At 46.4% G+C, this 27745-nt stretch overlaps 1 protein-coding gene and 1 long non-coding RNA gene across 2 annotated transcripts in view; one reads left to right on the top strand and one right to left on the bottom strand.

The window, feature by feature from the left end:
* Positions 1 to 3067, top strand: part of rspo2 (R-spondin 2) — a 50746-nt gene extending 47679 nt beyond the window's left edge. Inside the window, exon 5 of the mRNA XM_023815137.2 lies at positions 1881 to 3067. Coding sequence (XP_023670905.1) covers positions 1881 to 1996 — 116 coding nt within the window. The 3' untranslated portion in view covers positions 1997 to 3067. The remainder of the gene's footprint in view (positions 1 to 1880) is intronic.
* On the bottom strand, positions 2580 to 26157 carry LOC111845741 (uncharacterized). The gene is made up of 3 exons (XR_002838707.2): positions 25921 to 26157; positions 25463 to 25540; positions 2580 to 2702 (listed from the first exon to the last, which is right to left on the bottom strand). It is a non-coding gene; the product is annotated as an uncharacterized lncRNA (long non-coding RNA).
* Positions 26158 to 27745: the final 1588 nt, after the last annotated feature.

The raw sequence follows: 27745 nt of genomic DNA, 5'->3' as shown, positions 1-27745 counted from the left end.
TGCTCACTCACTGTGCATTTGTAGATTGAAAGCCGTGTTAGCGAGAGACCGGTATGTTTATGAAATGTCTGTCTGATTTCTAGATGCTGCAGTATGAAGCCTGGTCAGGGTCAGCGCTCCCCAATTTACTGACATCACACGCAAACATCATAAATACAACTTTTATAAGACAGGATATTGTACTAATGGTTCCAAGGGACAAAAGTAAATACTCTTGTAGAGTTTAGTGCACAGTTAATATGGAGCTGAGTTTGAAACTGGTGCTTTATTGACATCAAACGTAATCCATTTTGACTTGATTACAAGAAAGCTTTTTCTTATGGAGACCATAGAAAAAGTTTCATTTTCAAATAAAAATGACCTCTTTAACCAGCAATTGAAAGAAAAAAACATTTATACATGGTCCCCAATACTCCTAACAGGCCGACAGATGTTAGACTGCTGTAATTCACTCAGGCATCTTGAATAACAGCCTCAGAACAAGCTGGAAATGGCCCTTTTCAACAAAAAGAGGGGCAGCTTCCTCGGAGTAAACTACAGCAATCTGAAAGGGTGCAAGCTGACAGTGGCAGGACCGATTTCGGGCTGAGACCCAACTCGAGAGCAAGCCAGGAGTCTTGTGGGGGGAGAGAGGGGGGTGTTGGGGAGTGGAAAATGTTCCTGCAAAAGTTTGGAACCACACATGCCACCCCCAACCCCTGTGCCCAACAAAATGAATGCGTGACACATTTTGGAACAGCTAGTTCGACCGGATTACTAGGAATGATCTTGGATGTGAAACAAAACAACTGCAGTTTATTTATTTATTTTCTGTGTGTGTGTGTGTGTGTGTGTGTGCGCGCACACAAAATAAATAAAAAAATAAATAAAATACTCTGTTCCGCTTTTTGGCTGTTTGACACGTACGAGGATTGTCCCCATTTTCAACTCAAAATGGCCCTCAAGACCCTTCAAAGCATTTATGGTGTGGTATGGAGCTGCGTATTTGTGCTTATTGGGGTTTCATAAAAGGGTCGGCGCAGAGCCAGGCCACGTGAGAAGTGCATTAAGGGTAATGGTGGCACATATTGCACAGTTTGGCCTCATTTTCCTCTGTGAAACGGGGCAAACAAGTGTAATAATAGAATGCTGGGGCTGGGCTTCAAACCTGCACTTAGGAGCTCGTTTTCTACAACATTTTTCGTTCCCCCCACAAACCGTAACTGGGCCACATATTTGTTTCGTTTTGACAGCCCCATGACCTCCAAAGTGGACCGTATGCCCCCCCCCATTAGATTCTTGCCTTTCTCAAAGTGCCTAAGCTGATGGACTGTGAAACGTCTCCGCCCCTCTCCCCCACCCTTCCTCACCTTACGTCAGGAAACACGGGTAGCCAAGTACCCCGGTTCCACCATGTCCCACGTCCTTGTCCATCCCAGACTTGGAATGGAAAAGCTTACGGTCCGCGCCACTGCTGGGTTTGTGGCACGGAGGCGGCATTAACCCGGCGCTGGAGGGAGATTTGGAAAGAGCTGTTCAATTTCCCGTGTTTCCTCAAACCACGTTCCCTGAGTAGCTGTGAGCTGTGAAATTGGAGGTGGAGAAAAACGTGTTTGTTTGAGTTGGGGCCGGAGTGTTGCTCTTGCTGGAAGTCCAGCACGCTCATGCTCCTCAGAGGCTGGGTCGGCAGGATTCTGGTTTAGTCATCTCCTGGGTACCGGAGGAGCCTACGGTCAATAATGGGACTGAGGGAGTTGGCATGGGTCGGGCAGCCTGGGGCAGTAGCGGGAAGCAGTTGGGTAGAATGTGGCAGAAACATTTCAGCCGATGGCAAAAACTTTATAGCTCAACTTGGTGTTCGGTTCCTTAACGTTTGTCTCCTCCTGTCTCCTGTGCTTCAGGGTCGGGAAAACAGCAGTCCAGAGAACCAAAGAAAAAGTCAGAGAAGCAGAGGCTCCGGGTTCGAGCGCAGAACCAGCACAGCGACCACCTGGCCACCATCCGGGCAGGCCAGTGAGGACTGACACCCCCCAGAGAAAAGTGCACAAAAGCTGCTAACCGCTACTCCATACACGCCCTGCCCTCCCCCTCCCCCCCCCACCACCACCTCTCCCAGCCCCGCTGCTCCCTGCGCACCGGTGGCAAGTGTCCCCCAGGAAACCACAGCTGAACGATGCTTGGTCCTTTTCTTTTTCTCATAATCTCATCACGTCCAGGAATTAAAGGAAGGAAAGAGCGGAGGAAGGACCCAGGCCTGAGCAAGACGAACGGGGAGCGAGATCTGAACTGAATTGGAAACAATGGAGAGGAGGAGGAGCATAAACTTCGCAGGAACGATAAGGCCAAAGGATGTAAATTATGTCAAAATAAAAGACGGACTGCCCTAATTTATGATGAATGAGAAAACAGTCTTTTTGAAGGAGATGGACCGTTTTGTGATTGGCCTTCGTTGTACATTTTGAAAGTATTGTATACAGAACATGCTTAGTTGCGAAGTATTTTATTCTCAGCACAAAATGTTTACGTCCAAAATGCTTTATGCTCTAACTGTATATTGTGAGTAAAGAAATTTAGTTGTTGAACTAGCATGGCGAACTCACCTGTATGTTAAATGTGCTGGGATCCATAATACTTCAGCTTATCACTGTTTTTTCAGTATTGAATTCTTCATGGTTCAAAATGTGTTGCCGTTAGGAGAAACAGTGGTAATACTCAGCTACAGACTAAAAAAAAAGAAAAAGAAAAAAACATAGCCACATAGCTATTACATTTATATGATATATTTGATTTATTTATTGATTTTTAATTTTGTACTTTTGTGTTGATCATACGTCTCACTTCTGTGCTGAAATATTCCTGAATCCTTATAACAATACAAATATCTTTAAAATTTCAAATTGTTTGTGTCTAATATATCATAAAATGTACCTCCATTTACTTCATTCACTAATTTAAATGTTTCGGGAAAAAATGTATTTTTACTTACTTTAAAATTATTATTCATGATAAGAGAAGAAAACATTATTTCATGTTAGTCGCCAGACTCAGTATTTGTAGTTTGTGCTTTATTAAAATACATTTCATGTGATTCCAGTCAAGTTTGAGATTTCTGTATGTGTTTAAAACGTTCAGCCTTCGAAATCCTACAGAAACAGGTCATATTACATATTACAAGGCAATTGCTATATGGCAATCGAAACTTTGGGGTCAGACAAAACGGGACCAGATCAGCTATGCCCAGTTTCCCTGTCACTCCCAGTATCTCGACTGGTCTTACGAATTTGTGACCTCTGGTCACACGCCTGGTTTGCTTTTCACAGCTGTGAGGCTTTAGATGACCTTGAAAGCGAGATTGTGTGCAGTAATAATACCAGGCCTCTGTCTCCACTTGTGGCCTGTTAAAAATTAAAAATAAAAAAGTTTGACACACACAATAACAGCATAATAATATCTTTATGTTACCTTCAGCAGATGAGACAGGACCAAACCAAGGGCTGGTAAACCACTGAAAACTGATTTACATGCCTAGAATTCTCAAATTCTACATTTTAAAATTTAAATGTTGTGTTAATAAAAGTAAAAACATTTAGCAGCACTACAACGGCTACTTTCGGAAAGCAGCCAATGCTCCTGTAATCATTTAGCGCTTTATAAAAACACAAACTGACATGTTGACATCTGTGTGATGCACAGTAAAAACCCGAACACAGTGCACTTTCAACACACATTATCACAGCAACTTTACTACTGCAAGCAGTTGAAATCTAATGCATTAGACCACGACACTTTATAAACTAAGAGTGATATCAAACACAGCGACATTTTTTGTTTCACTCATTTCTCAATTTACGGGCATGTCTGTGTAAAATATCTTCTATATCTTCCATGTTTCTCATTAATGAAGATGGGACCTCAGTCCTGCTTCTAGCAGCCTGAAGCATACTGTCCTAGCAGTGCACTTCACACCTGCACTTAATGTTTCCCATTCCTTTAGAAGGTCACTTGGTGTCATCCTATGATTCATGAGAATGTCAGATAATCTCTGACTTTAGAAAGTCGTTTCTGGCCTCTACCTGACTGTCGTTCCCAGTGTCTCCTGCTTCCCCTTGTTCTTGTGCACTGCTGTCTTAGAAGCTTTGAGCCTGGAAGCAGCCTGCTGCTCAGTGTGGCCTCTGCCAGCAGAACCAGGATTAAACCAGGATTTAAGATTTCAGATTTTTCAAAAAAATTATACAGAGTGGTCTGTTATTTTTTCCAGAACTGTAATATAAACTATATGAATAATGACACAGGTCCACAGGAAGACTGGACGACAGTGTGTGTATTGTGTGTGTGTTTGTGTGTGTGCCATATACTATGTAGGATTTTACCTTTAGGGAGTCCTATCATGTTTCCCGATATGAGTAAAGCAGACGGTCATTTCGATAAAACCATCCTGAACCACCCTGGACCCGGAGCTCAACTAACCCATCTTTACGCACTTAACTGTCGGCAAATGCTGCACATTGTTCCGTTTCGATGTCATCCCCCGGCCTGGCGGCCCCACTGCACTTTTCCATCGGCGGGGCGGGGGCAGCGGGGCGGGGGCAGCTGGGCGGGGGCATGCCCTCATGCGGTGCACCGACTCACCGCTTAATTAAGGTCTTTTATGGGAAACGCAGCAGCGGCTACATTCGTTTTCACCATTTAAGATGCCGGTTCCTCCGGGATGGCGAAGTCAGCGAGGGTTATGGTCAATTTACATCAGATGCATGCAACGTGTCCATCGGCCGTAGCAGACGTGAGCGCCGCGCTGCCAGGGAGATTACCGACGTACAGTAGCGAGCTGGCCGACGCATGACGCGTGTTCCATTAGTCCACACCGCAGATCTTTGGAGTCTTTCCTCGTGGAAATTTAAGATGCAGGATTTACAGGGTCAGCGTTATTGTGTGTTCTGGTTTAAGTCCAGTTTTAGAGTGCTGTTTATGTCCCTGCGTCATTTCTATGTCTTTATGATGGGAATTCCGTGGCAGGTACAGGCATATTGTGGCCCCTAACCACAAGCTCACTGTAGTGGTCCACCTAGAACGGCTATGGAACATGCATGTAAGTAACTCTGCAGGACAGAAACCCAGAGCGCGGCTCTGCCTCCGTGCTTTATCAGAGACGTTAGGGGTGCTCAGGTCACCCCCGTAAGACGCTCACAATGCGTACACGCACACATCACGGACGGCACGTGTTTTCTGCGCTCCTTCCCAGGTGCACCTACACGAGGAGTCACACTACTAACAGCCAGCTGGTGTGCGGGAGGTTAGGACACAGCTGTGCAATTTGCACTAATAAAAACTGTTAAAAAAAAAAAACATCGCATTTTTTGAGCGGGGTTCCTTTAGGGAAATCGACCACCAACGCCATTAAAATGGACAATATCACTGCTCGGGCGGTACACACCTCCCCCCCCCCCTCTTTCTCACAGTTTGCCTGTTTTATGATGTGATTATGTCACAGTTAAAGCACCTAAATGAGCAGAAACCAATTTGAAAAATTCACATTCATTCCTTCCTCAGATTAATGAGTTCATGACACAAATCTTTATGCTTTACAACACCTGTGCAGGTGATTAGTTAAATATTTTGGTAACACTTTACTTGATGGGGCATAAATTATATAGCATTATACTATTACTTATGTATTAATAAAGCAAAAACTTAGTCTTAGTTACATACTGATCTCATGTTAGTTCATCATTAATGAATTCCTATGCATGTCTTATCTCAAACAGTTACTATATTTGTTACTATGTCTAATTCTGTAAACCTTTTTGAACTACTGAAGGAACTACTGAATACAAGTAAAAACAAGAAATGAATAACACAAGTGAAATACTGAACTCATGTTTGTTCATCATTAATAAATCGTGATACATTTTTTTTCTCAAGTAGCAACTATATTTGTTCATGATTTGTTCATAATTTATACTTTATCAGTAACTGTTTTATTACTAAGTATTTGTGCCCAGTCAAGCAAAGTGTTACCAATATTGACACCATTCCTAAACTATACTGGGAAAGTTTCAGTGTCTGAAAAATACAGTTCCACTTTGACAACACTATCCTTCAAAATAAAACCTCATCATTATAGTTCATTCATGTCCCAAGAACAGAATCGCCAACAAATTTCTACACAATGATCCATCTCCATGGCAACAGCAAAAAAGCCAGGTTGTGGCATCACTAAATTTGTTTTATTGCGCCTGAATATTGAAACATTGAAAGATATTGAAACAATCTGCTATTTTTAATAATGGGAGAGGCAGGCAAAGCAAATGTCGAGTTATTAGTGGGCACCTAAAATATGACTTCTTGGCAGAATTCACCTTGGACGAGCATTGATGCAACTGTTTTAAGGTTGCGACCCCCCGCCCAAAAAAAATCCAATTTTCCATGAACGTTTTCCATATGTCAGCTATCAAGGCTGCTGAGCAGAAGTATAAATGTTTGTCTTTTTTTTCCCCCCAAGCTGGTGAAATTCCCTCATAATTGTTAATTGTATCCGGAGTACATTTCCTTCACAGCAGACTGGCCTCGTTAAGTAAAGCTGTCACGTTTCGTACATTTATGGCGTACATAAATTAACGTGTCGCTGAGAAAACTAATTGCCTGTGACCCCTTCGGTTCTAGAGACAAAGCTGATGATAAACCCAGAGATGGATGTTAACCGAAATGCGAGAGTAATGGTCCTTTCAGAGCAGTTATCTGAAGGACTGCCGTGGTTTCAAACTCGATAAAATCTCCACTGAACTGAGCAGAATGTTAGCAGGTGGGTGAAATATTCAGCAGGGCAGGATCCACTGCGAGGAGATGTTTCGACTTCTCAAGAACATTGATCTGACTTCCTTTGAAGAGGAACAGCATGTCGGCTCATGTGGAGGACAGAGCCGTGGTCACATGGGATGATGTTCTCTCATAGGCTGATTTACACCATGGTGTCTTCTTACAGGTGGGGTATGGATGTAAATGCCACATATAACCACTTAGGTCCCCCCCCCAGGACCCAAAGTGTGCCTCTGTACCACGCTCATCACGTAGATTCCCACTACTTCCTCCCCGCCGCTCCGTACGCATTATGAATGACCAGGAGTACCGCTTCTGTGCTCCTGTGGAATTCATCTTTTGACGAGCGTTTAAAGTCGTGGTTTTGTGAGCGTGTGTGGGGGGATTGTGGGTGGCTCGGGGGAGCTCCTGAAAGACCCAATGTCCTGTAATTACAGCAAAACGAGGCACATAACCAGTAACCTCTTGGGGGGGGAAATGAAAACAGACCCGGTGATTCATACACGTGTTTTCCTGAACCTGTGACAACATATGTTTAATACACATTGGTGCTAAAAATGAAGTAAATATTCCCTTTATTGCCTAACAAAAATGCCGGACATGTAGTCATAATTGCCTGATTTGAAAGTCTCTGTCACTGACAAAAGGAAATACAGTTTTTTGGCAACCATTGCCCATTTATTGCATTTTATGAGCCTGGTAGTCATGTACCACGGTTTCGAGCGAAAATTAATTAAAACCAGGCGCTATTAGATCAAATTAAGGCCACATAGTTTAATACATAACTCGCTATGGCCCAAAAGGGCAATATCTGTCTGGGGTTGGTGTTATGGGCACAGCTGGCATGGGAGAACTCGAACCCAGGGACAGAGGTTAAGAGTCATCTGGGGGGGAGGGGGGGTAGTTTAAGTGGCACAGTTAATGCTGGTCTTATAGGACAGAGAATGGAGGTTTTTACAGTAGGTGGGGAAAGGTCTCATGCTTATGGAATGCTTCCCCCCCCCCCAGTCTGAAAGGGGATTTCGCTGTGCTATGATTTGGATTTCACCTCTTCCCCTCTTCTTGGAGGGTCTTGACTTACCCCCCATCCTTCCCAGCCACCATCCAAAACAATAAGCCGCTTGTTTCCCGACCCCGGACCCCCACCCCCTCAACTTCCCCATCGTCGCCCGGAGCCTCAACTCATGATGTCCTGTTGCTTTCTTGGGTTAGCCGAGTCAGGACTAGACCGCCTCCCCCCCCGGGAAGATCAGAATGCCAGCATGCCATCATCGGCCCCCTTGTCTGATACCAGTGGCACCTCAGCAGTCCTGCGACTGTCGCCTTTGACGCTCATAACAAGGATGTAACACACAGCAATACCACCTGTTTCCGCGACATAACCACTAAACTACCACTTCTCTTTGCAGGGGACATGTACCATAAACCTGTAATCCTAACCAATGCACTAATTAGTAGCTGTGTTGCTAAAGGCCTCTTATAAAGTTTAAGTTATATTCCTGGTTAGTCATCAGTGCCTGAGACCAGACGCTGTGTTGTTATTTTAGAGCGTCTCAACGGTCTTTTTCCAGGTAATTTTGGAGTCTTTTTGGAGGTCAGTGTTTAGCCAACAAACTACAAAAACACAGAGGAGCTAGAAAATCACATACGGTTTGTTTTTAGTTAAACATGGGCCACCGAGGGCCACCGTGTCAGCAGACTGCAGTCAGTCGAGAACAGAACCTGAATGAATCCCAGTGGACCTGCAGGCTTTCATGGCTCGTGCGGGTTCTGCAGATGTCGAGGTCCAGAACCAGAACCAACAGATTCAAATGATGATGGTGTTAAACACGCACAAAGGGCAGTTCAAGATATGGCTCCTTCCACCACCAACAAGATTTTCAGTTTAAACATTTAAACACATCAGGGATAAATAAAACTGATCTGGCATGGGGGGGGGAGGGGGGCTCCTTTACTTATCAAATGGGTCGGCTCTTGCGGGTACAATTAGATACTTTCTAGTCCAAGATAAAAGAAACCACATGTGTGGACTGGTAGGTCTCCCTTTATGCAAGATCTCCGTGTGGGTTTGGCAGAAAAGCCGGATGTGGATTGGGCCTGAGACCGAGACATGGAAGCGGGCCAAACCCGTGTGACGGGTTAATGGTGAGTCTGAGACGGAAGGCGGCCCGCCTGATCCTGGAGTTCGGCCCCTCGGCCCTGACGGACACGCTCACGGCATCTCCGAAGTCGAGCAGCACCAGCCTGGCCCTTGAGATTTGCACAGTTATGCTGCGTTCCAGTTAATAGCTGACTGACCCCTGACGTCTGTCCAGATAAGGGAACCTACTATTCAAATAATGAATTCAACAATGCGCACAGTAGCTGAGATTTCACAGTTAAACAGAAGACTGATCGCCAAAGACGTGTCAACGCCATTTCCGCTACAATTGCAGGTGCCTCTTAAAACCCAAATTGGCTTTTCCAAACCTACAAATACCAAAAGGGACAAAAAGTGCCACACGTTAAGAGTGGCGTGTTTTTAAACAACTGGCTGTTTTTACTAACAGACGCAAGCGCTGACCATGGTGCCATGCATGGGGAATCTTCTGAGAACAGCGTCCACAACTCCTCCGTTTAGCTCCTTATTAACCTCACAATAAACAAGCTGCTTCGGCGTCTCGACGAGCATTCGATGTCCTGTAAGGTCTGTGAAGAGCCCCCATACGTCACAAACTGCACACCATGTTATTATTAACCCTCCCCCCACTGTCCATGCTTTTTGCAAACATTATAGAATAAGACGTTATGACACCGACTGGCACCGAGCCAAACCCTTGGTAACACAGGAACAAATGTGACTAAATCTGTTGTAATTAGAATAATAAATGTTTTAATATGGATCTGTTGGAAACAAAGCAGGTCTCATTGGTACAAGCTAAACCTTCATTGTAAAACCCTGTAAGGGTACGATGTCCTCTGCTAACAGTCAAAGGTCTTTCCTTTTCAGTCGCAGCGAAACAATTTACGGCAGGCGTTCCGCTAGGGACACTAAATGGGGACCTGGCTTTTAATACAAGGATGCAATAAAATTTGTGTGTATGTTTAGTTATAATCTAAGGGGACTTTATGACAACATAAACCCCAGATTTAAAAAGAATAAATGAACACTCCTCTGGCAAATTCCGGAAGGCATATTGATTCGATTGTTTTTAATAAAGTGCTAAGTAACACAGATGCTTGACTGTATCCATAAAATGCATTTATAATCAGGGTGTGCTGCCATATTGGCCCAATCACATGGCCACTTTTTAAATATATGTTACTTTTTTTTACAGTGGGAAAGGCTCATTACTGAATGGATTTTGTCGATGCGAGACCTCAGCGAGTACCTGCCCAACGCCTTCTGCTGCTTTTATTAGGGTCTGGTCGCTCCTTAGCGCTCACTGTTCCGGGGGACGAGGACACAGATGTGGTTTTTGGTTTTCTCAGGGTGTCGGGGGCTGAGCAGGCAGTTGTGGAGGTGGGTGGGGGGTTGGGTGGGGTCCTACCTGCCGGGCATGTGCGAAATTGTTGCCATGTGAGTTTTGACGTCTGCCGTAACACCAGACAATTGAGATTAGCTTAATGCTGAAGCAACCTGAATGGGGAAAGATAGGGCAGAGGATGGGGCTGGTGGGGCAGTGGGCGGGGCTGGTGGGGGGAGGGCGGGGCTGGTGGGAAAGTGGGCGGGGCTGGATGGTGGGAAAGTGGGCGGGGCTGGTGTGGCAGTGGGCAGGGCTGGATGCGGAAGTAGGTGTTTTTTTACTTCACTCACTGTATCTTTTCATGCTTCTTTCACACCTTCTTCCATGCCAATGCTGTTGAAAGACGAGTCCAGTTTCTTCAGACGAGCGCGTGATACAGACTGGATGTCGCCTGTGATTTAGCAGTGGCCGTTGCCGCCCTCGTTACTTAACCTAACGACCTGACCAGAAGTGAAGGCGCTGGCCCGCTGCAGCTTTGTTGACAGGAAAGGGCGTACGTTCAGGCGCCTTGAGCCGGGCTCGGGGTGGTTTTTGTGGACAGGGGGGCTGCAGTTTCCAGAACGCCTTCATGCTCCAGCCCCAGGCCAGCGACTGCGGGGGCCGTAAAAATGTTTGTGCAGAGAAAAGCTGGGTCATGGTGGAGTTCACCCAGAGCAGGGCCTTCAGTTACAGAGCGGCCGGGCCTAATGAGAGAGAGCACCAGCTCTACAAGTGAGGTTTCCTTCATCAAAGACCCCAGGAGGACCACTCCCAAAACATGTACCGCGCCCCTGCCACGGGAGGCCCCCATAATGCAGTTCTTCCCAGGAAGTGCCGGTTCTGACATTGTTTCCTCACTCTCCCTCCATTTCAGCGGACTGAATGACGTGAGAAAATGTCATACAGGTATAATAACAAGGACTGCACTCCAGTGCTATGCATTAGCAATGACCCAGCGGCATTGTGGGTAATGAAAGGCTTCATGTGGTGGAGAGGAGGTGTGGAGCCCCACCTCCCTCCATCAGCCATAAATGTCTGTCTGCGGTTTCCATGGATACACAGACCCCCGCAGCTGGCAGAGGGCACGAGCGTCACCTATTTCATACACATATTTTTGTACAGTCTGACTTGATTCAGCTGCTCTTTCTCCGTCACATAATGGGAATTTGCCTTCTGGGCCTTAAATCTTTTGCATGATTAAATCTCAACCTTCCCTCCCCCTATGACTCTATTTTAATAAATACATAATAATACATCACCTTGACAACCATACTTTATGTTTTACATTATGTGCTGCCTTTCAAGAGTATTCCACAGGTGTAAAAACACACTCGATAAAATTTGATTTTAAAAACAAATGTAGCGTGTGACCTCTGTGGATGGGGGGTTCCAGGATTCATTAGCCAGTTAGCCGCTCCTGCGATAGCATCACAAATACATCAGTTACCTCTGATTGTTTAATTGTCGTCGGGTTAGGGTGGGTTTATTGGTCACACCTGTGCAGTTTCTGAGATTAGGGAATATCACTCACAGATACTGGGCCCCGGTCATTAGTTTGGCTGCTCTTGTTTTGGGTCGTCGTTAGTGTGATGTATTACGAGTACTGCCACAGACCGGTACTGAATAAGTCCCAGAAATTGAATGGAATTACCTTTCCATCATTAATTTGTTAATTATTTTTTGTCTAAGATTATGTAAATTAGTTAATTGTCTCAAGGGTGTCTGAGGGGCAAGAATACCCTGGCAGATTCTGGGGGGGGCGGGCAGCACTCTTGAATAAGTAAAATTGCCGAAGGAGCCATTTTGTTAGGGGGCGCAGAATTTCGAGATCTGCCTCTTAATCGTGCGCTACCTGCCACATGGGGCAGTAAGGTGACTCTGCGGTCTGCATCGCCTCTGGCTACCTGCCACATGGGGCAGTACGGTGACCCTGCGGTCTGCATCGCCTCTGGCTACCTGCCACATGGGGCAGTACGGTGACCCTGCGGTCTGCATCGCCTCTGGCTACCTGCCACATGGGGCAGTACGGTGACCCTGCGGTCTGCATCGCCTCTGACTACCTGCCACATGGGGCAGTACGGTGACCCTGCGGTCTGCATCGCCTCTGGCTACCTGCCACATGGGGCAGTAAGGTGACCCTGCGGTCTGCATCGCCTCTGGCTACCTGCCACATGGGGCAGTACGGTGACCCTGCGGTCTGCATCGCCTCTGGCTACCTGCCACATGGGGCAGTACGGTGACCCTGCGGTCTGCATCGCCTCTGGCTACCTGCCACATGGGGCAGTACGGTGACCCTGCGGTCTGCATCGCCTCTGGCTACCTGCCACATGGGGCAGTACGGTGACTCTGCGGTCTGCATCGCCTCTGACTACCTGCCACATGGGGCAGTACGGTGACTCTGCGGTCTGCATCGCCTCTGGCTACCTGCCACATGGGGCAGTACGGTGACTCTGCGGTCTGCATCGCCTCTGGCTACCTGCCACGTGGGGCAATACGGTGACTCTGCGGTCTGCATCGCCTCTGACTACCTGCCACGTGGGGCAGTACGGTGACTCTGCGGTCTGCATCGCCTCTGGCTACCTGCCACATGGGGCAGTACGGTGACCCTGCGGTCTGCATCGCCTCTGGCTACCTGCCACGTGGGGCAGTACGGTGACTCTGCGGTCTGCATCGCCTCTGGCTACCTGCCACGTGGGGCAGTAAGGTGACTCTGCGGTCTGCATCGCCTCTGGCTACCTGCCACGTGGGGCAGTACGGTGACTCTGCGGTCTGCATCGCCTCTGGCTACCTGCCACATGGGGCAGTACGGTGACTCTGTGGTCTGCATCGCCTCTGGCTACCTGCCACATGGGGCAGTACGGTGACTCTGCGGTCTGCATCGCCTCTGTTCTGTATGGCTTTCCTCTGAGGATTCTGGCTTCCTCCTGTGTGTTTGACTGCGTGTCCTAAACTCCCTGCGATGGGCTGCCCCACCCAGCCCATGTCCCTGATCAGGATAAGTGGTTGAAAGATAGATGGATAAAGGGACAGACTCTACGTTTATAGGTAATACTGCTGGTTCTTTTTTACTTTTTCATGATCAGTGTCCTAGTGACAAATGACCTGCTTTTCTGTGAGTAATTGTGAACTCTGGGTATCGACTGAATAAGCAGGAATGGGTGTTTGGATGGGCTCTGCTTGGACTAGGTTGCTGTGCCCTGTGACTTGGCTTCCACAGGAAGCAGTGTGCTCCTTCAGGTGGACCTAATTCCCAGCCTGACCCCCAGCAACATACCTCCTGTCTTGCACTGTCACCATCACCCAATGGTGACCGGGGGAAGGGAACACTTTGTGGTTCTGACACCCGTCACGGCACGTCTCGAACTCCTCACTGCATCATCGCATGAAGTGACCTCACCCCTCCCCTTAGAAGCTGCTGCAGAAGAATGAGTCGGTGACTCTGATGCTTAGCGGCAGCTGGGCGTCCAGCCGTGAGGACAGAGGCCAAACGCGGGCATGTTCTCAAGTTCCCGTCCACTCTCCATGGTACGAATACCACGGTACGAATACAGGAAGCGTGGTCACCTGCGTCACTCTGGATAAAAACGTCCACTAAACTATCCTGACATGCGAGACATTGCAATCCAAAGTAAACGCTGTTCCACCAAAAAATGTACAATCACCATAATTTACTGAAGGTATATGTTGTAAGTATCCTTCCCAAAGGTACAACAGTAGATACCCTCCTGGGAATAAGACTATCAGTGTCTGTTCCCAGCATGGCCCTGGCTACATTACACGTTACCACATGCTTTCTAGAAATGAGGCCTAAAGGAATGTCGCGGTACAACCGACTGGGTCGACCGCAAAAAACTCTGGAAGTTTCCTTCTGGTCTGACACGGATCTCAAAGCATGTAAACCACTTGGGCGATTCTGAGACATTAACTTTAACTCACACCGTGTCACGCCTGACATGCGGGCTGCTTCGACGTCCACCTCCCAAGATCCCAGCTCCGAGTCCTGCATCTTTCTGTGTTCCCTCCAAAATGCTAAATGAAGGAGGGGGGCGCTCGTTTTTCCGTCGATATTAACCTATTTTTTCCTCCCCCCCCGATTGCTTTTCCAGCTACTCGTCCAGTAGGATGGGGCACCCACTGCAGACCGCTCCATTTCGTCCATCTTGTTTTACACCCAGGATTCATAACGTAATGTGGCAAGTATTACGTGCTAAGTGTGTAATGATATATTTTCTCAGCTGTAGTGCAGGGGTCTCGCTGCGGCAGAGCCGGGTCGGGTCTCACTAAATTGGTGCGTGCCGTTAAGTGAAAAGCGCGCCGCTTGCCAGGGGAACGCTGGCCATGGTCTTGAGGGAAACCCATTACCACATGATACTGGTGCGGGGGGGGGGGGGGCAAGAAGATGCTGGCAAACCGAGACTTCACCCTCTGACAGCGAGGAAATATCCATTTTAATATAGGGGAAAGTGGTCCTGGTCAGACACTAATGCTCCACATGGAAACTCGTGGCTCCTATCTCCATCCAACGTGGCCGATGCCCGTCGAGTTAACCGGCGCGCGCCGAACTTCAAGTAACCAGGAGGTAACCAGGAACCTCTGGATAAACATTATTTTTAGCTAAAAGATATGGGACGTTTTTCCTAAATAGGCATCCCGCTAAGTGTCTGCCGGTGTGACCACACTCTGACCACCATGTAGTCGGGACCTGCTCCCACCCTCATCCGCATTGGGCGACAGTGAGACGTACAAATCCCGACCGGGGGGGGGGGCGTCTTTGGCAGACAGCTCCCGTGCAGCCGCAAGCACGACCCGCTGAGCCGTTTGGGACAGCAGCCCTGTTTCCCAACAGGAACCAACAGGAATCCATATTTTATCAAACACTGATCCTGCAAAGTGAGATCACGTAACTGAGTGTGACAGCAGGGATTTCTGGGAAAAATTCACCACCAGCAACGTCCACAGAAAGGAAAAAGGAACCTTAGTCATACAACTGCCACGGCAACATATTTAACACAAATGCGTAACAACATTATCGCATTAAGTAAAATGTGTAACAGCTAACAAGAGGCTCAGGTCTCAGGTCAATGTGAAGCCAACGTTCATCCAGCGCTATGAGGGAGACCCTTCATCTCCTGGCTAACACTCAGACAGACCTGCTGGCTGGTTACGGTGGACAAAACACGGCTCGCCTCTTACCTGCGTTTGATTAAACTACATATGTTACATTCACAGGGCTTTTTAAATTCAAATGTAAAACAGAAGGACAACACACACATAGATGCCCATGGGTACCTAATTTCTTCCGTGCCCGTGGGGCTGGAGGGTTAGAACCTTCTGGAAGGCCACTAAACGTCGCTAACCTTCTTTGTGAACATCCTGTGTGAGTGCCTCGAAATGGCCCATTATTCCCCCCTCCCCACCTCCTCGCCCCCCAACGGTGACACCACCTCCTAAAGGGGCCCTTCTTCTGGGACCCCATGGAGCGGATGCACGGATGCCACGCGGACCAGCCACTCCCGTGGTGCCCTTTCTCTGACTTTGATTATAATGGAGTGTTATTCAAAACACATGTGACCCGGGTGGTAATACCCGGCAGCCGAATGGCCTGCCCCCCCCCCCGGGCGCTCTTTGTTATATATAAAATACGCTTCCACATGCTAACATTTACAGAGTGATTTCTTTTTAATTGCGCTGCGCTTTTTAATTTGCTTTGGACTAATGCTTTTAAAAGCAGGCTGGAGCCTTTCCACTGAACTCCCTCCGTATTCCGGACAGGATCTCTCTCTTTTCTTGATTGCCATCGCCCCGGACCCCGGTTTGTACCTGACAGCCCACATTAGCGTACGCCGCTCCCCTGTCAAATATGACTCGTGGAATCTAGCTGCCCAGGGGAGCGCCCCCCCCCCCCCGGGACTGCCGCGGTGTGCGACGGCTCCCCAGAGGTGGTTCTTCAAAGGACCGGCGGCAGATTAAGCGAGTCGGGCAGGACAGCGTCTGCATCCATCACACCACGAAGCAGGCCAGGCCACTAAGAGGGGGACGTGTTGTGTAACCCGAAACGCCGGGGTTCCAATGCGAGTCGCGGTAAAAACAGGCCGCGGTGATGCTTATCTCACGGCCGGCCAGACGCGCCGCTCAGCTAACGACTTCCAGCGATAACATGCATCCAGTCAGAGCTGTCAGAATAAATGGTATCTGAAATGGGCTGAAATTTAAGTCCACCGTCGACGGCCCAGAGTCTGTTCCCAAAATCCACATTTTGGGATTGAAACATCTATATTCATACCAAATGTGAATAGTAAAGTCTGAGTCGTCTCACCAGATGCCATCACTATGGTTTTGACAGAGAAGCTCAGAGCCCCAGGCGATGTGAGCCTGTCATGGTTTACCTGTAACAAAGGGAGAATTTTCACAGCTGCTAAAGACTTTGTTTCATTTTCCCAGTCACTTAATCTGCCATAAGTCCAGCCGGCTCAGATGCAGCATGTCCCTCTGGGATGTCACATCCAGGTGTGTCTCTCTGTCCTCCCCCGCAGACAGAAGTCACTACATCACACCCTAATCCCCCATTTCCGCTAAAAATCAAGCACCTCATGACTTATGGTTGGAACTTGGCCCCCATGAGACCCCCAGACTTCTCTGCTACTGTATCTCATCCACCGTCAGTGTATCAGTGTCATGTGGTCCTTCTTTATTTAATGGTTCCAGTCAACCCCCCCCAATAAAGGGCATTTTCACACCGTGGGGAGCGGAGTTGGGGTGTGTGGTGCCCCGTTTGGGTTTCCTGCTGACTCACTTTGGGCCCCCTGGGTGGGTTTAGGGCTGAGGATGGCCTGGGGTAGTCTGGCCAAATGAGTATCAAAGCTTCACTTAAACACCCCCCCCCCCCCAAACTCGCCAGTGAACCATCAATGAAACCCAATCGTTTTCCCCCTGATCGTTATCGAGGTGGATTTAGGGGATGCTATAACAAAGCACACATTTCTATAGAACACTCCCTTCTTCCTACTAAAGCTATAAACGTCTGTCAGTTTGATGCAAAAGGAAGGAGCAAAGTGCATCCTTTGCTGTTTGAAGGTGAGGGCTGTGGACGCTGTGGAGTGCAGCAGAGTGGGTGACTAGCCTGCCAGTGCCCCCCCCCCCCCCGTTCGGGTCACCCTGAGTGTTTCATCTGGGTTAAAGTTAAATATATCTATGTTTAAATTCCTCTCCATTCTCACCATTTTCTTAAACTCATACTCAAATAAAACCACATCCTCCAGTCCTGTCCTGAGTCAGATTCGTGTTATAATTTCATTTTGTTTTTATTTAGGCCCATAACCAGAGTTAAATCCCATTCATTCCAGGTGCTGCGATAAAACTGGTGATTTCCTGCCTGTGCCTGCTGACATTCGGAAAGGTGCCGGTCGAACCGCTGCGCTCCAGGGGTCCTCGACCTATCACACAGGCTATCGATGACCGCTGCGTGTGATTTATGGTCTCTGCGGGCACACCTTCCTCAGGCACTTTTAACAATGTAGCGGTTAGCGTGCCTTACAGAGTATGACTCCTCAGTCCAACCCAGGCGCTTGGTCACAGGCTATAAAACTTCACCTCCGAGTAAACGGATCAGAAATGCTGATCGCTGCTTCTGGGCCGTATCAATTACTCCTGAAGTTAAACCGAATACAGCCACTGTCCTGCCGCACCGTAGCACTGGCAGTAATGTGAGGTGCAGGGTCTTCATTATTTACCCCGGTCATTATCACGCATACTAGGACTGTGTGGGACATTCTCTTTCTTTATGGATCGTTATTCACAACACCCACCAGGGGGCGGCATGCCGCTATGCACCTCCCATATCTGGTTGTGATTTACGGCTCTGGGGCCGCAGGAGGGCGCCCCCGAATCACCCCGCCGAGCCCCATTTGCTGGGGCGGTCGCCTCCTCGCAATCCGTCATGTTTGTCGGGGCACTGCTCCGGTCCAATCGGATTCATCAGAATGTCATCCGAGTTGGGGAGGGGTGACTCATGCAAAGATCATTGTGGGGGGTGGGTTCCATGAAAAATGGCCACTGTGGATTAACTGAACATTCAGAATCTCCTTGAAGAAGTTATTGATTTTTATTTAACTTAATTCAGCTGTACGTTTAAATGAATTGAAATCTAGTCAAGGACATACGTGTGCTCAGTTCTCATCCAAGTTCCTTACTAAACACGACTGGATTTCCAGCTTCTCCATCTTTGTCCTCTGGTGTGACCCGAACCCCATCTCTTATTACCGCCGAAAATGGGCTCTCTCAGCCTAAATACCCCATTTGCTAATTAATAGCCATCTTCCCCACTTTAATTAGCACGAGACGCAGCTGATATCGATGGCGATGATCCATAACGCTGTGGCGGACACAGATTCCTTTGCTGGTCATGTGAAGCTGCTGGCGTCGGCGGGTCCTGGGGGTTTGGCAGCGGAGATCGCCGATGACAGCTCGCAGCAAGTTGAAGTGTTCGCTGTTCAGGATGTCGGAAATTAAGAAATAACCTCAGCGGGTCTTTACGGTAATAACCAGAGAGAATTATTATTATTAAATGTTGTTCCCTGGTGCTTATTTCACCAAGAAAGATACCAATTTGCCCTTGAATTTTTTAATTTGCTTTCATAATGTATCCATTAAAGTTTCCCAACAGCAGGTAATGAGTCATAAAATAACAGAAAAAAACAAGTCGTCCATCAGTTTTTGTTTTCTTGGACCTTAACAATCGCCTTGTTTTCCCTCACAGGGCACTTGGTTATAATCGCGGCCTCTCAGGTGCTTTGCGCGGCGCTTTTGGCGAGGGCTTCGATCAACGCATTTCGTTTGTTATTCTGGTTAAATGGCGACAGCGCCACCTTCTGGTTAAATACGTCAATTTCTTCGTTTTGTCCAAAGTTGTCTTCGTGCACTTTCCGAATCTGGCTGTCACCAAAATGATCTGATTGACTATGCTAGGATTTCTCCTTATATTCATCAACTCATTTATCCAGATTGACTAAGTTCACTGGGACTGTTCCATCCCTCTCATCGGAGTTTGTGCAGAAACGTTCGGATCCTGGACCAACTTCACCACTGTGTGTCCGTTCAGACAAAATGAAAAACACATTTCCTTGAGTCAAACGCGCATTTTAAAATGACATTTACGTTTTCACGATGGGAGTCACACACCGATTCATTCAAAACAGCACATTACTTCATTCTCGAACAGTAAATGAGAAGTAATTGGGTCCTATTATAAGTGGTGCGCGTAGCTGTTAGGGAAGGTCAGGAAACTTTAAAGGTGTCCAGTTTAACTTGTCATTTGAACGGGCAGTTGCGTAAATGGGCTTCATATGCTCGGCTGAATTGGGGCTCCTGCTAGTCAGCGGGGTAAGAGATAGATATTATTATATTAATCACACACTCAAGAGTGAGATTTAAAGCGACAGCATCGGCTCAGTGACACGTGTTCTTGCTTAATTGCATTTGTGTAGCGCTCATCTCAGGTGATGGGACATGTCCTTCCCAAGGGGAGATGGTGCTGCGGAAGAATGATGTCCAGGTTTCTCTGCAGTAAGGCTCCCCGTGGACTCAGTGAACCGGTCATGGTACCGTTAGTAAGAATACTTGCTTGCAGGTTCAGCTCTCAGAAAGCAAAGATATCTCTAGAGACCCGAGGAAAGTACTTGACCACAAAAGTGTCGATAAAATATCAAGTGTTTTCTGTTGTGAGCTGCGGCTGTTTGGATAACGGCGTCCGCTAAAATAGGCCCATACATAAAATAAAACGAATGCAACTAAACGAACGGTCTTCTGCGTGCAGTCGATGTATTGCTAAGGCCGCTATTTAGCTGGTTGCGGTCGATTATGGATTATTATGGGACCACAGTAGACATCGATCATAAACTTTGGTCCACCAAATAAATTCACCAAGCCGAGATGTCCGGGCTCGGTCACCCGTCAGCTGTCTGACATCGTTACGATCAAAGTCACGCGGCCTTTTTCCAAAAAAGAGTAAGCAATCCTCATAAATTGGATCTTCTTCCGTATTCCCACCATAAAGACACACGATATGCTTATTTTAATTACTTAAAATATCCTGCTAGTTCGTTACAAGTTAAATACACCACTTACTTGCGAATAAATGTAATACTAAGAAATGAAAAAAAAAAAAATATATATATATATATATATATATACACATACACACTGTACACACACATATATATATATATATATATATATATATATATATATATATATATATATATCCTTTTAAAATAAAGTTAAATGGAGTAACAATTCCTAAACTGTAGACCGAAAGGGCGATCATGTTGCAGCGTTCTGTTTTTAATGAGTAGACTGTCCCGTTTAGTGGATACATTGTAAATAAGTCGTTTGCTTTTATTGGGATAGAAACTGCTGTAGCTGAAAAGTACGGGGTTCAAGAAAAACAACGAGCGCGACATGGGACCTGGACCGCGAGCCGAGGCTCCTCACTGCGCGCGCCCCGCTTTATTCGATCCATGTGCGAACTCAGCCCCCAGGCCGGATTAGTAAAATGAGAAAGGGCTCACATTTACGCCTATTCCCTGCTGAAAGGGGGGAGCCAGCACTGCTTCTGACCCCCCGACACCTAGACACGCGTTGAATATGTATGCCCTTGACCCAGTCTAATTGTTTCACCATCCCCGAGATGTACAGGAAATGTTAATCTTTTCACCTAAAACTCGAGAAATAACAGTCAGGACAGAGCCGAGCAAACCTGAATATTTAGCCGGGAGCTGTGAATTACTACGTATAGCGTCTCTTTGCCGCCAGGGGGCATGAGTTCGCGTGTTCTCTTACTGCAACCTGTCTGTTTACGAGAAGTATTGTGTTCTGATAGTCGCACAGACAGGCTGCAGATATAAAGACATATATACACGAATTGGCCACATGCACCAGGTTGGCTCCCCTTTACACTTTTCATTAAGGTTCCCCTTAATTTTAAACAAGGTGCTTGAAACATTCCTCGGACACTTCGGCCCATGTTGACATGAGAGCATCACACGCTTGCTGCAGATTTGTTGGCCCCACCTTCATGATGCGGATGTCCTGTTCCACCACATCTCATAGGTGCTCTATTGGATTGAGATCTGGTGACTGTGAAGTCCATTTGAGTACAGTGAACTCATTGCCATGTTGAGGAGACCAGTCTGAGATGATACGAGCTTTGTGACGTGGAGTGTTATCCTGCTGGAAGTAGCCATTAGAAGCTGGGTACACTGTGGTCATTAAGGGATTGACGTAGTCAGCAACAATACTCAAGTAGGCTGTGGCAATTTAATAATGCTTAATCGGGGTTCAAAGTGTAACAAGAAAATACCCCCCACACCATTACACCAGCAGCAGCCTGAACTGTCGATACAATGCAGGATGGATCCATGCTTTCATGTTGTTTACGTCAAATTCTGACCCAACCACCTGTACATCAAGACTCATTTGACCAGGCAACGTTGTTCCAGCCTTCAATTGTCTGATTCTGTTGAGCCTGTGCCCACTGTAGCCTCAGTTTTCTGTCCTTAGCTGACAGGAGCGGCACCAGGTGTGGTCTCCTGCTGCTGTAGTCCATCTGCTTCAAGGTGGGAAGTATTGTACTTTCAGAGATGCTCTTCTGCATACCTTGGTTGTATCGAGTGGTTATTTGAGTTACTGTTGCCTTTTTATCAGCTTGAACCAGTCTGGTCATTCTTCTCTGACCTCTGCCAACATCAAGGCATTTTCTCCCAGAGAACCACCTCTTACTGGATGTTTTTCTTTTTTCAGCCCATTCTCTGTAAACCTTAGTGATGGTTGTTTCTGAAAATCCCAGGAGATCAGCAGTTTCTGAATCACTCATACCAACCCATCTGGCTTGTTCAAAGTCACTTAAACCACCTTTCATGCTCATTCTGGTGTTTGAAGTGAACATTAACTGAAGCTGCTTACCTCCATCTGCATGATTTTATACATTGTGCCATAGACAAACGATTGGCTGATTAGGTATTTGCTTCAATGAGCAGTTGAACAGTTGTACCCAAAGTAGTGACCAGTGAGTGTATTATCTGCGAAAATCCAATAGGGTAAAAGTCCTTTATATTATATTGTGAAAAAGTCAAGAATTATTTTCCTTGCAGCAGTAGCTATGCAACGGGAGAGACTGGTTTTGAACAGGAGAAACTACCTCGTTGGACGACTTTGAATTTCCACAGGTCTTATGGCACAATATTTGTGCACTAGATGGCAGAATTTCCTTATGTTAAAGGGGCCCTGTTATGGTTTTCTGATTTCTCCCTTTTTTAGTGTGTTTGATAGCTTTATGTGCATGTAAACGGTCTACAAAGTACACAAGAAAGGGAGTAACACTCACCACTTTTCTCTAATCTGCCTGAAATGCCTCATTGGTATTCCAGCCTTACTTCCGTGACATGGCGAGATCATCTCGTAACACAATCCTTATTGGCCGCCTACCTGAAAGCATCTGTCTGCAAGACGGGAATGGAATGTGTAGGACAAGCTGACCAATCAGAGCACACTGGGCTGATTGGGGGTGGAGATTAAAGCTGTACATGAGGGTTTTTGAAGATTGGGCATAATAGGGCCATTTTAAACCCAATTCAAGCTTCCCATAAGCAAGTCTGACCTCAGTCCTCTATGTATGTACACAGATCTGCACCTTCAGTAAAGTTACTACACAGCTACTCCTTACAAACAGCCTGACAATTGAAATTCCTATGTAAAAACAGATTTGCTGTTTTTATAATTACAGGATCAGGATGATTCCAGTTGTTTTATTTTTCTTGTTTGTCTTTGGGAATGGGAATCCAGGAATGTCATGCAATGTAACAACTTGGGGGAATGGATCAGTGCTGCACTTCTCCTTAGAGCCTCTTGAGGGCAGTGTTGCATTAGCAATGGGCAAATGTAGAGTTGTGGTCCATCTAGGCTGCAGTCCATCTCTGACAAACCTGGAGTGTGTAGTCCTAATGCATTGAATGATGATGAAATAGGCATAAAATCAAAATCAAGGTGTTAGCTGTGTATGTGACGAATAAAACTTTGACTTTTGATTTCTGACATGATGGGTAAATCTGTTGTAACTTTCTGATATGTTGTCACTGTTCTGGGGCAAATGATGCGTTTTCATGGCTGAGGTCATCACAGGACATTTAAACTTGTCTGAATGTTTTCATGGGTGAAAGACATTTTCCAGGCAGCTGATCTAACCTCCATCCTGAAGTATTTTTCTGCCGATTCAGCTTTTTGAACACTGGGTACCTTCTTAGCCCATTTGGCCTGTTCTGGGCAGGTCCAGAAGACTGGCAGGGACTGGGAATACTGGGCCTGCGCCCGGCTGTGGCCGCAGGGCCTGGAGACTGGATCTGGGGAGCACCCTGTTTTGCCGGCGCCGGCTCCATTAAGAGGGGGCTTCATTATGAACCAGGGCAGCCCACAATGCCAGCCTCTGTCAGGGGTTCTGGTTCGGGTTCTGGAGCAGCACAAAGGAAGTAAGGTCAAGAAGTGCCAGCTCACAGAATGTGGGCCGGAGTGGTAGCAGGACAAAGGGGGACAGACGGTGACCCCTGATGCCTCTGATCGCTGCCCCTACATCCCATCCCAGCATGCCTCAGTACCTTCAAAGACACTGCACTCAAAGGGCCTTTATGAAAGCGCAGAACACCTCTGTGCTGAACTGAAAGCGGTTCAGCCGCTGTTCCAGCTCAAAGGCTCGGCCTGTATGGAAATTCCTTCCATGTTGCCCATCAGAGAATTTCCAAGCTGCATCTTCAACGTTCTTTGCACACACACCCACGACGGTGCATTTAAGCATTCTCAGAGTGACACAGGAAGAACCCAAAAACATAAAAGAATCCAAAAAACAAAAGATGGGACAGCTGTTGACCTAACTTCCAAGGAAGCCTGATCAAAGGTTTCAAATTACAGGCAGAAATGAGAAAGGCTCCTTCCTTAATTCCTATTGGCGGAAGTCCATCTATACACAGCGCTCACAGAAAGGCTTGGTATACTAGCTTAATTCTGAAAAAATATATCAAAATTATTGGATTTATAACAAAGTCCATTGAATAGCAATATTTCAAAAATCTGCACATATCATCCATACAGACATTTTCTTTTTATTAGGTGTTTTGAGTGACTCATACAGTTCTGCTCTTGCCATTTTAGTATAAATTGCAGTTGTAGTCATTGACTCCCAAAGCGATACTAAACATTATGCAGGATGTTATTGCAGAGGTGTTACCAATTAAAAAGCCCCCAATAACATAGCTTGTCAATGAACTTTTTAACCCAAAACAGCTCTTTCTGAACTATAATTTCGGGTTTAATTTATTACTACTTAAAATGAATGTTTTGCTTAAAACTTCTGGTTATTTCTAATGCGATATGTATATATTTATATATATAAAACTAATGAATAATGTGATGATTTTTTTGCTATAAAATCAATAAATTTGCAATATTCTTTTAAGTCCACGCTGTAAATGGTTGGAGTCCCTGGTAGGTAAACATGCAATCTGGGGATGCTTGGATGAATCTGATGAAGTGACACTTTTCTCTAGGCTGGCTTATGTTTTTTCCTAACATTTGGTAACAGTTTAATGGCAAAAGCAGCTGTGCAGAGAGCACCCTGTACAGCACACTGCGTGGGCCTCACTGGACTCCGGCATCCAGTGCGCCATGCAGTGGCGTCACGTGGCCCTGACGACAGTGACGATGCCAGACCCAGCTTCCTGTGGCAGCCCGTGATCCCGTTTCCCATGAACAAAGCTTCTGTCGTTTCCATCGGGGGCTAATGAAAGCAGCTGGAGCGTTGCGAATGTGAGACGACACAGAGATTCTCTCTGACTAAGGCACGTTAGGAAGTCCAAGTGAGAAACTCAGCCTACCAGTATGCCCAGTTAGCTCTGCTGCATGCGGCTACAATTAGGAAATATCAAGCTTCCTCCCTTTTAATTAGTTGAAAACTAATGGCAGTTCCATCTGAAAAGGTCGCCAACAAGCGCCTCTAATCCAGGGAAACTCACAGATAAGAGGTGAATTCTGATTTTGTGTGCTTTTATCTCACTGGTGGCGTGTGTCCCATTAACATGGCTCTTTGAAGATAATAAACTTAGATATAAAAAGCATACTTAAGAAATGGACCTTGGAGATCTTACTTCTGGGATGTGCTTGTGTTCCTTTCATCTTCCAGCACCTTCCCTGGTCTCCTGTACTTTCCTCTGCAGATGTTTCCTCTGTGAGATGGTAGGACAGATTGAACTCTTACATGAGATAAAGTCTCTGCATTCTGTTTGAGGCATTCAGAGATTAAGCGGTGTGTTTTACACACACAGTTTCACCGTAATTGTTCTGAATACCTTCTGAATGCTCTTTAAGGCAAAGTCTCCTATTGCAAACACATGTTACATTTGCTCTCCATGCAAAACCAGGAATACAATTTACATTAACTTGTTTAACTTCTCAGAGCTGTTAACAAAAGTTCCTGTCCACAGCTATGGAAATCTAAATATTTCATGCATGTCCTTTGATACTCAGTTAATTTTGAATTAAAATAATTTCAATTCACTTATTTTATTCAACGTACATAAGAGCATTTTGCAAGTGATATAATTACCATTCGTATTGCACCTTGACACACATGGTCTTTTGGCCTATCATGCTTGGCCATCGATATGTTCCGACGCCCTTATTCTCCGTCTTCCTCCCCACATGTGTGGGCACCGTCTGAGCTGGAGAGCTGGTTGAGTCCCATGTGAGCGTGACATCATTGGCTTACAAACTGTGACATCATGGGTGTGACCTATGACATGCTGGCTTACAGACCTGCAGATATCCCCCCCATTGTTGGACTTTAATCTTGACCTCAGTTTACGAGCCCATTCTTTCTTTTTGCTATGGTTAGCTTGCTCAGGTGGGTTTGGGCAGGCAGCTGACCTTGGACCCAAGAGGTTTTCTTCTCTACTTGGGAATTTTAGGTTCCTTTCCTCCATTGTCTTCTTTCTTTCTTTGTTTCTGTTTCTTTCTTTCTTTTTCTTCCGTTCCATTTCATGTGACGTATAAATGATGGAATAACGGATTGCCACATACCCTTATCAAGCCCCTTTGGGGTGAATAAAATACCTATATTGCTCTGTGTGTTATTTTTCACTGTATTTTTTTTTTATTGCATGGCTGTTTTACCTTTACCCTTAGTCGCCCTCGTTTGCCCTAATGTCCCACCATGTCCCCCTCCCCTCCCCTGCAACTGGGGCACAAGAATTTCACCGTGTTCCTTGGAACACGTGACAATAAAACTTGACACTTGGAAAAAAATGATGGAGCTTTATTTAAGGATTTTTTTTTTAACGGTGAATATTTCTAAAGCCCGAGTCCTTCATGCTGCACCGCTGCACCTGCGGCCTTTGTGCTGCAGGTTACTCAGCTCTCTGCAGCACTCATGCATTTTTAAAGGATGCACTCAAAAGAAGCTCAGAAATGGCAGCAAGCACCAATTTTCTTCCCCTGCTTCACGGTCTCATTATGTTTTATGCAAACAGTCATTCTCTGCCCAGCACCGGGAACCAAATATAACTTATTTACTTTATTGACTCCTGGGGTTTCAGCTAATCAATCCTAAATATGATTTAATTAGGAAACTAATAATTAGCAAGATTTAATCAACTTCTGACTGATAGCTGGAATACGACATGTGGTGGCTCTCTGTGGCTCTGCTATTCCCAGTCACCTCACAGCCCTTCAGGGTTTCACGCCCCCTGGTTTTCAGCCTCCAGGAAGGGGCTGCTCCACCCCGTCTTGCCCCGACAGGCAATGCCTTTCTCTGGAGGCCACGGCTGACATGGGGCGGGGGTCGACATCAGCGACTCTGTAGGTGCAGCCGAAAAGCCATACTTACGGACTGATACTGAACTTCATTAGAAGCTGGATGTTTACTAATGGCGTAGCTTGACCCCCAGGAAAATTTAAAAACTGTTAAAATGTGTACAGAGAGGACACTTCCTCCGCCACCTTGACCGAACAAACAATATTCTTTGCTGCTTTAGAAGCGGCCTTAGGGCTACAAGAATGATTCCTGGCCTTAGGGGGGTGTCTTACGAACAGAGGTTGGCTGAGCTGAATTCATTTAGCCTCCAGAAAAGGAGAGTAAAGGGGTGACAGGATCCAGATATATAAGGTTCTAACAGGTCTAGATGCTGTTCATCCAAAGTGTTGCTACAAAACAAGTTCTAATTCAAGAACACGTGGCCACAGTCGGAAATTAGTGGGGGGAACTTTAGTTTGGATATGAGAAAGATTTTCTTCTCAGAGCATGTAATTAGAGTATGGAATGGTCTAGCTAAGACCATAGATTCCTTCAAATCTGAACTGGACATGATCAGTCAAGTAAATGATTAGTTTAATTCCCTGCAAGCAAACCTGATGGGAAAATGACCTCTGGCTAC

This window comes from Paramormyrops kingsleyae, chromosome 9 (assembly GCF_048594095.1).
Source record: "Paramormyrops kingsleyae isolate MSU_618 chromosome 9, PKINGS_0.4, whole genome shotgun sequence".
In the NCBI taxonomy this organism is placed as follows: domain Eukaryota; kingdom Metazoa; phylum Chordata; class Actinopteri; order Osteoglossiformes; family Mormyridae; genus Paramormyrops; species Paramormyrops kingsleyae.
This window is presented reverse-complemented; position numbering and strand designations above follow the sequence as displayed.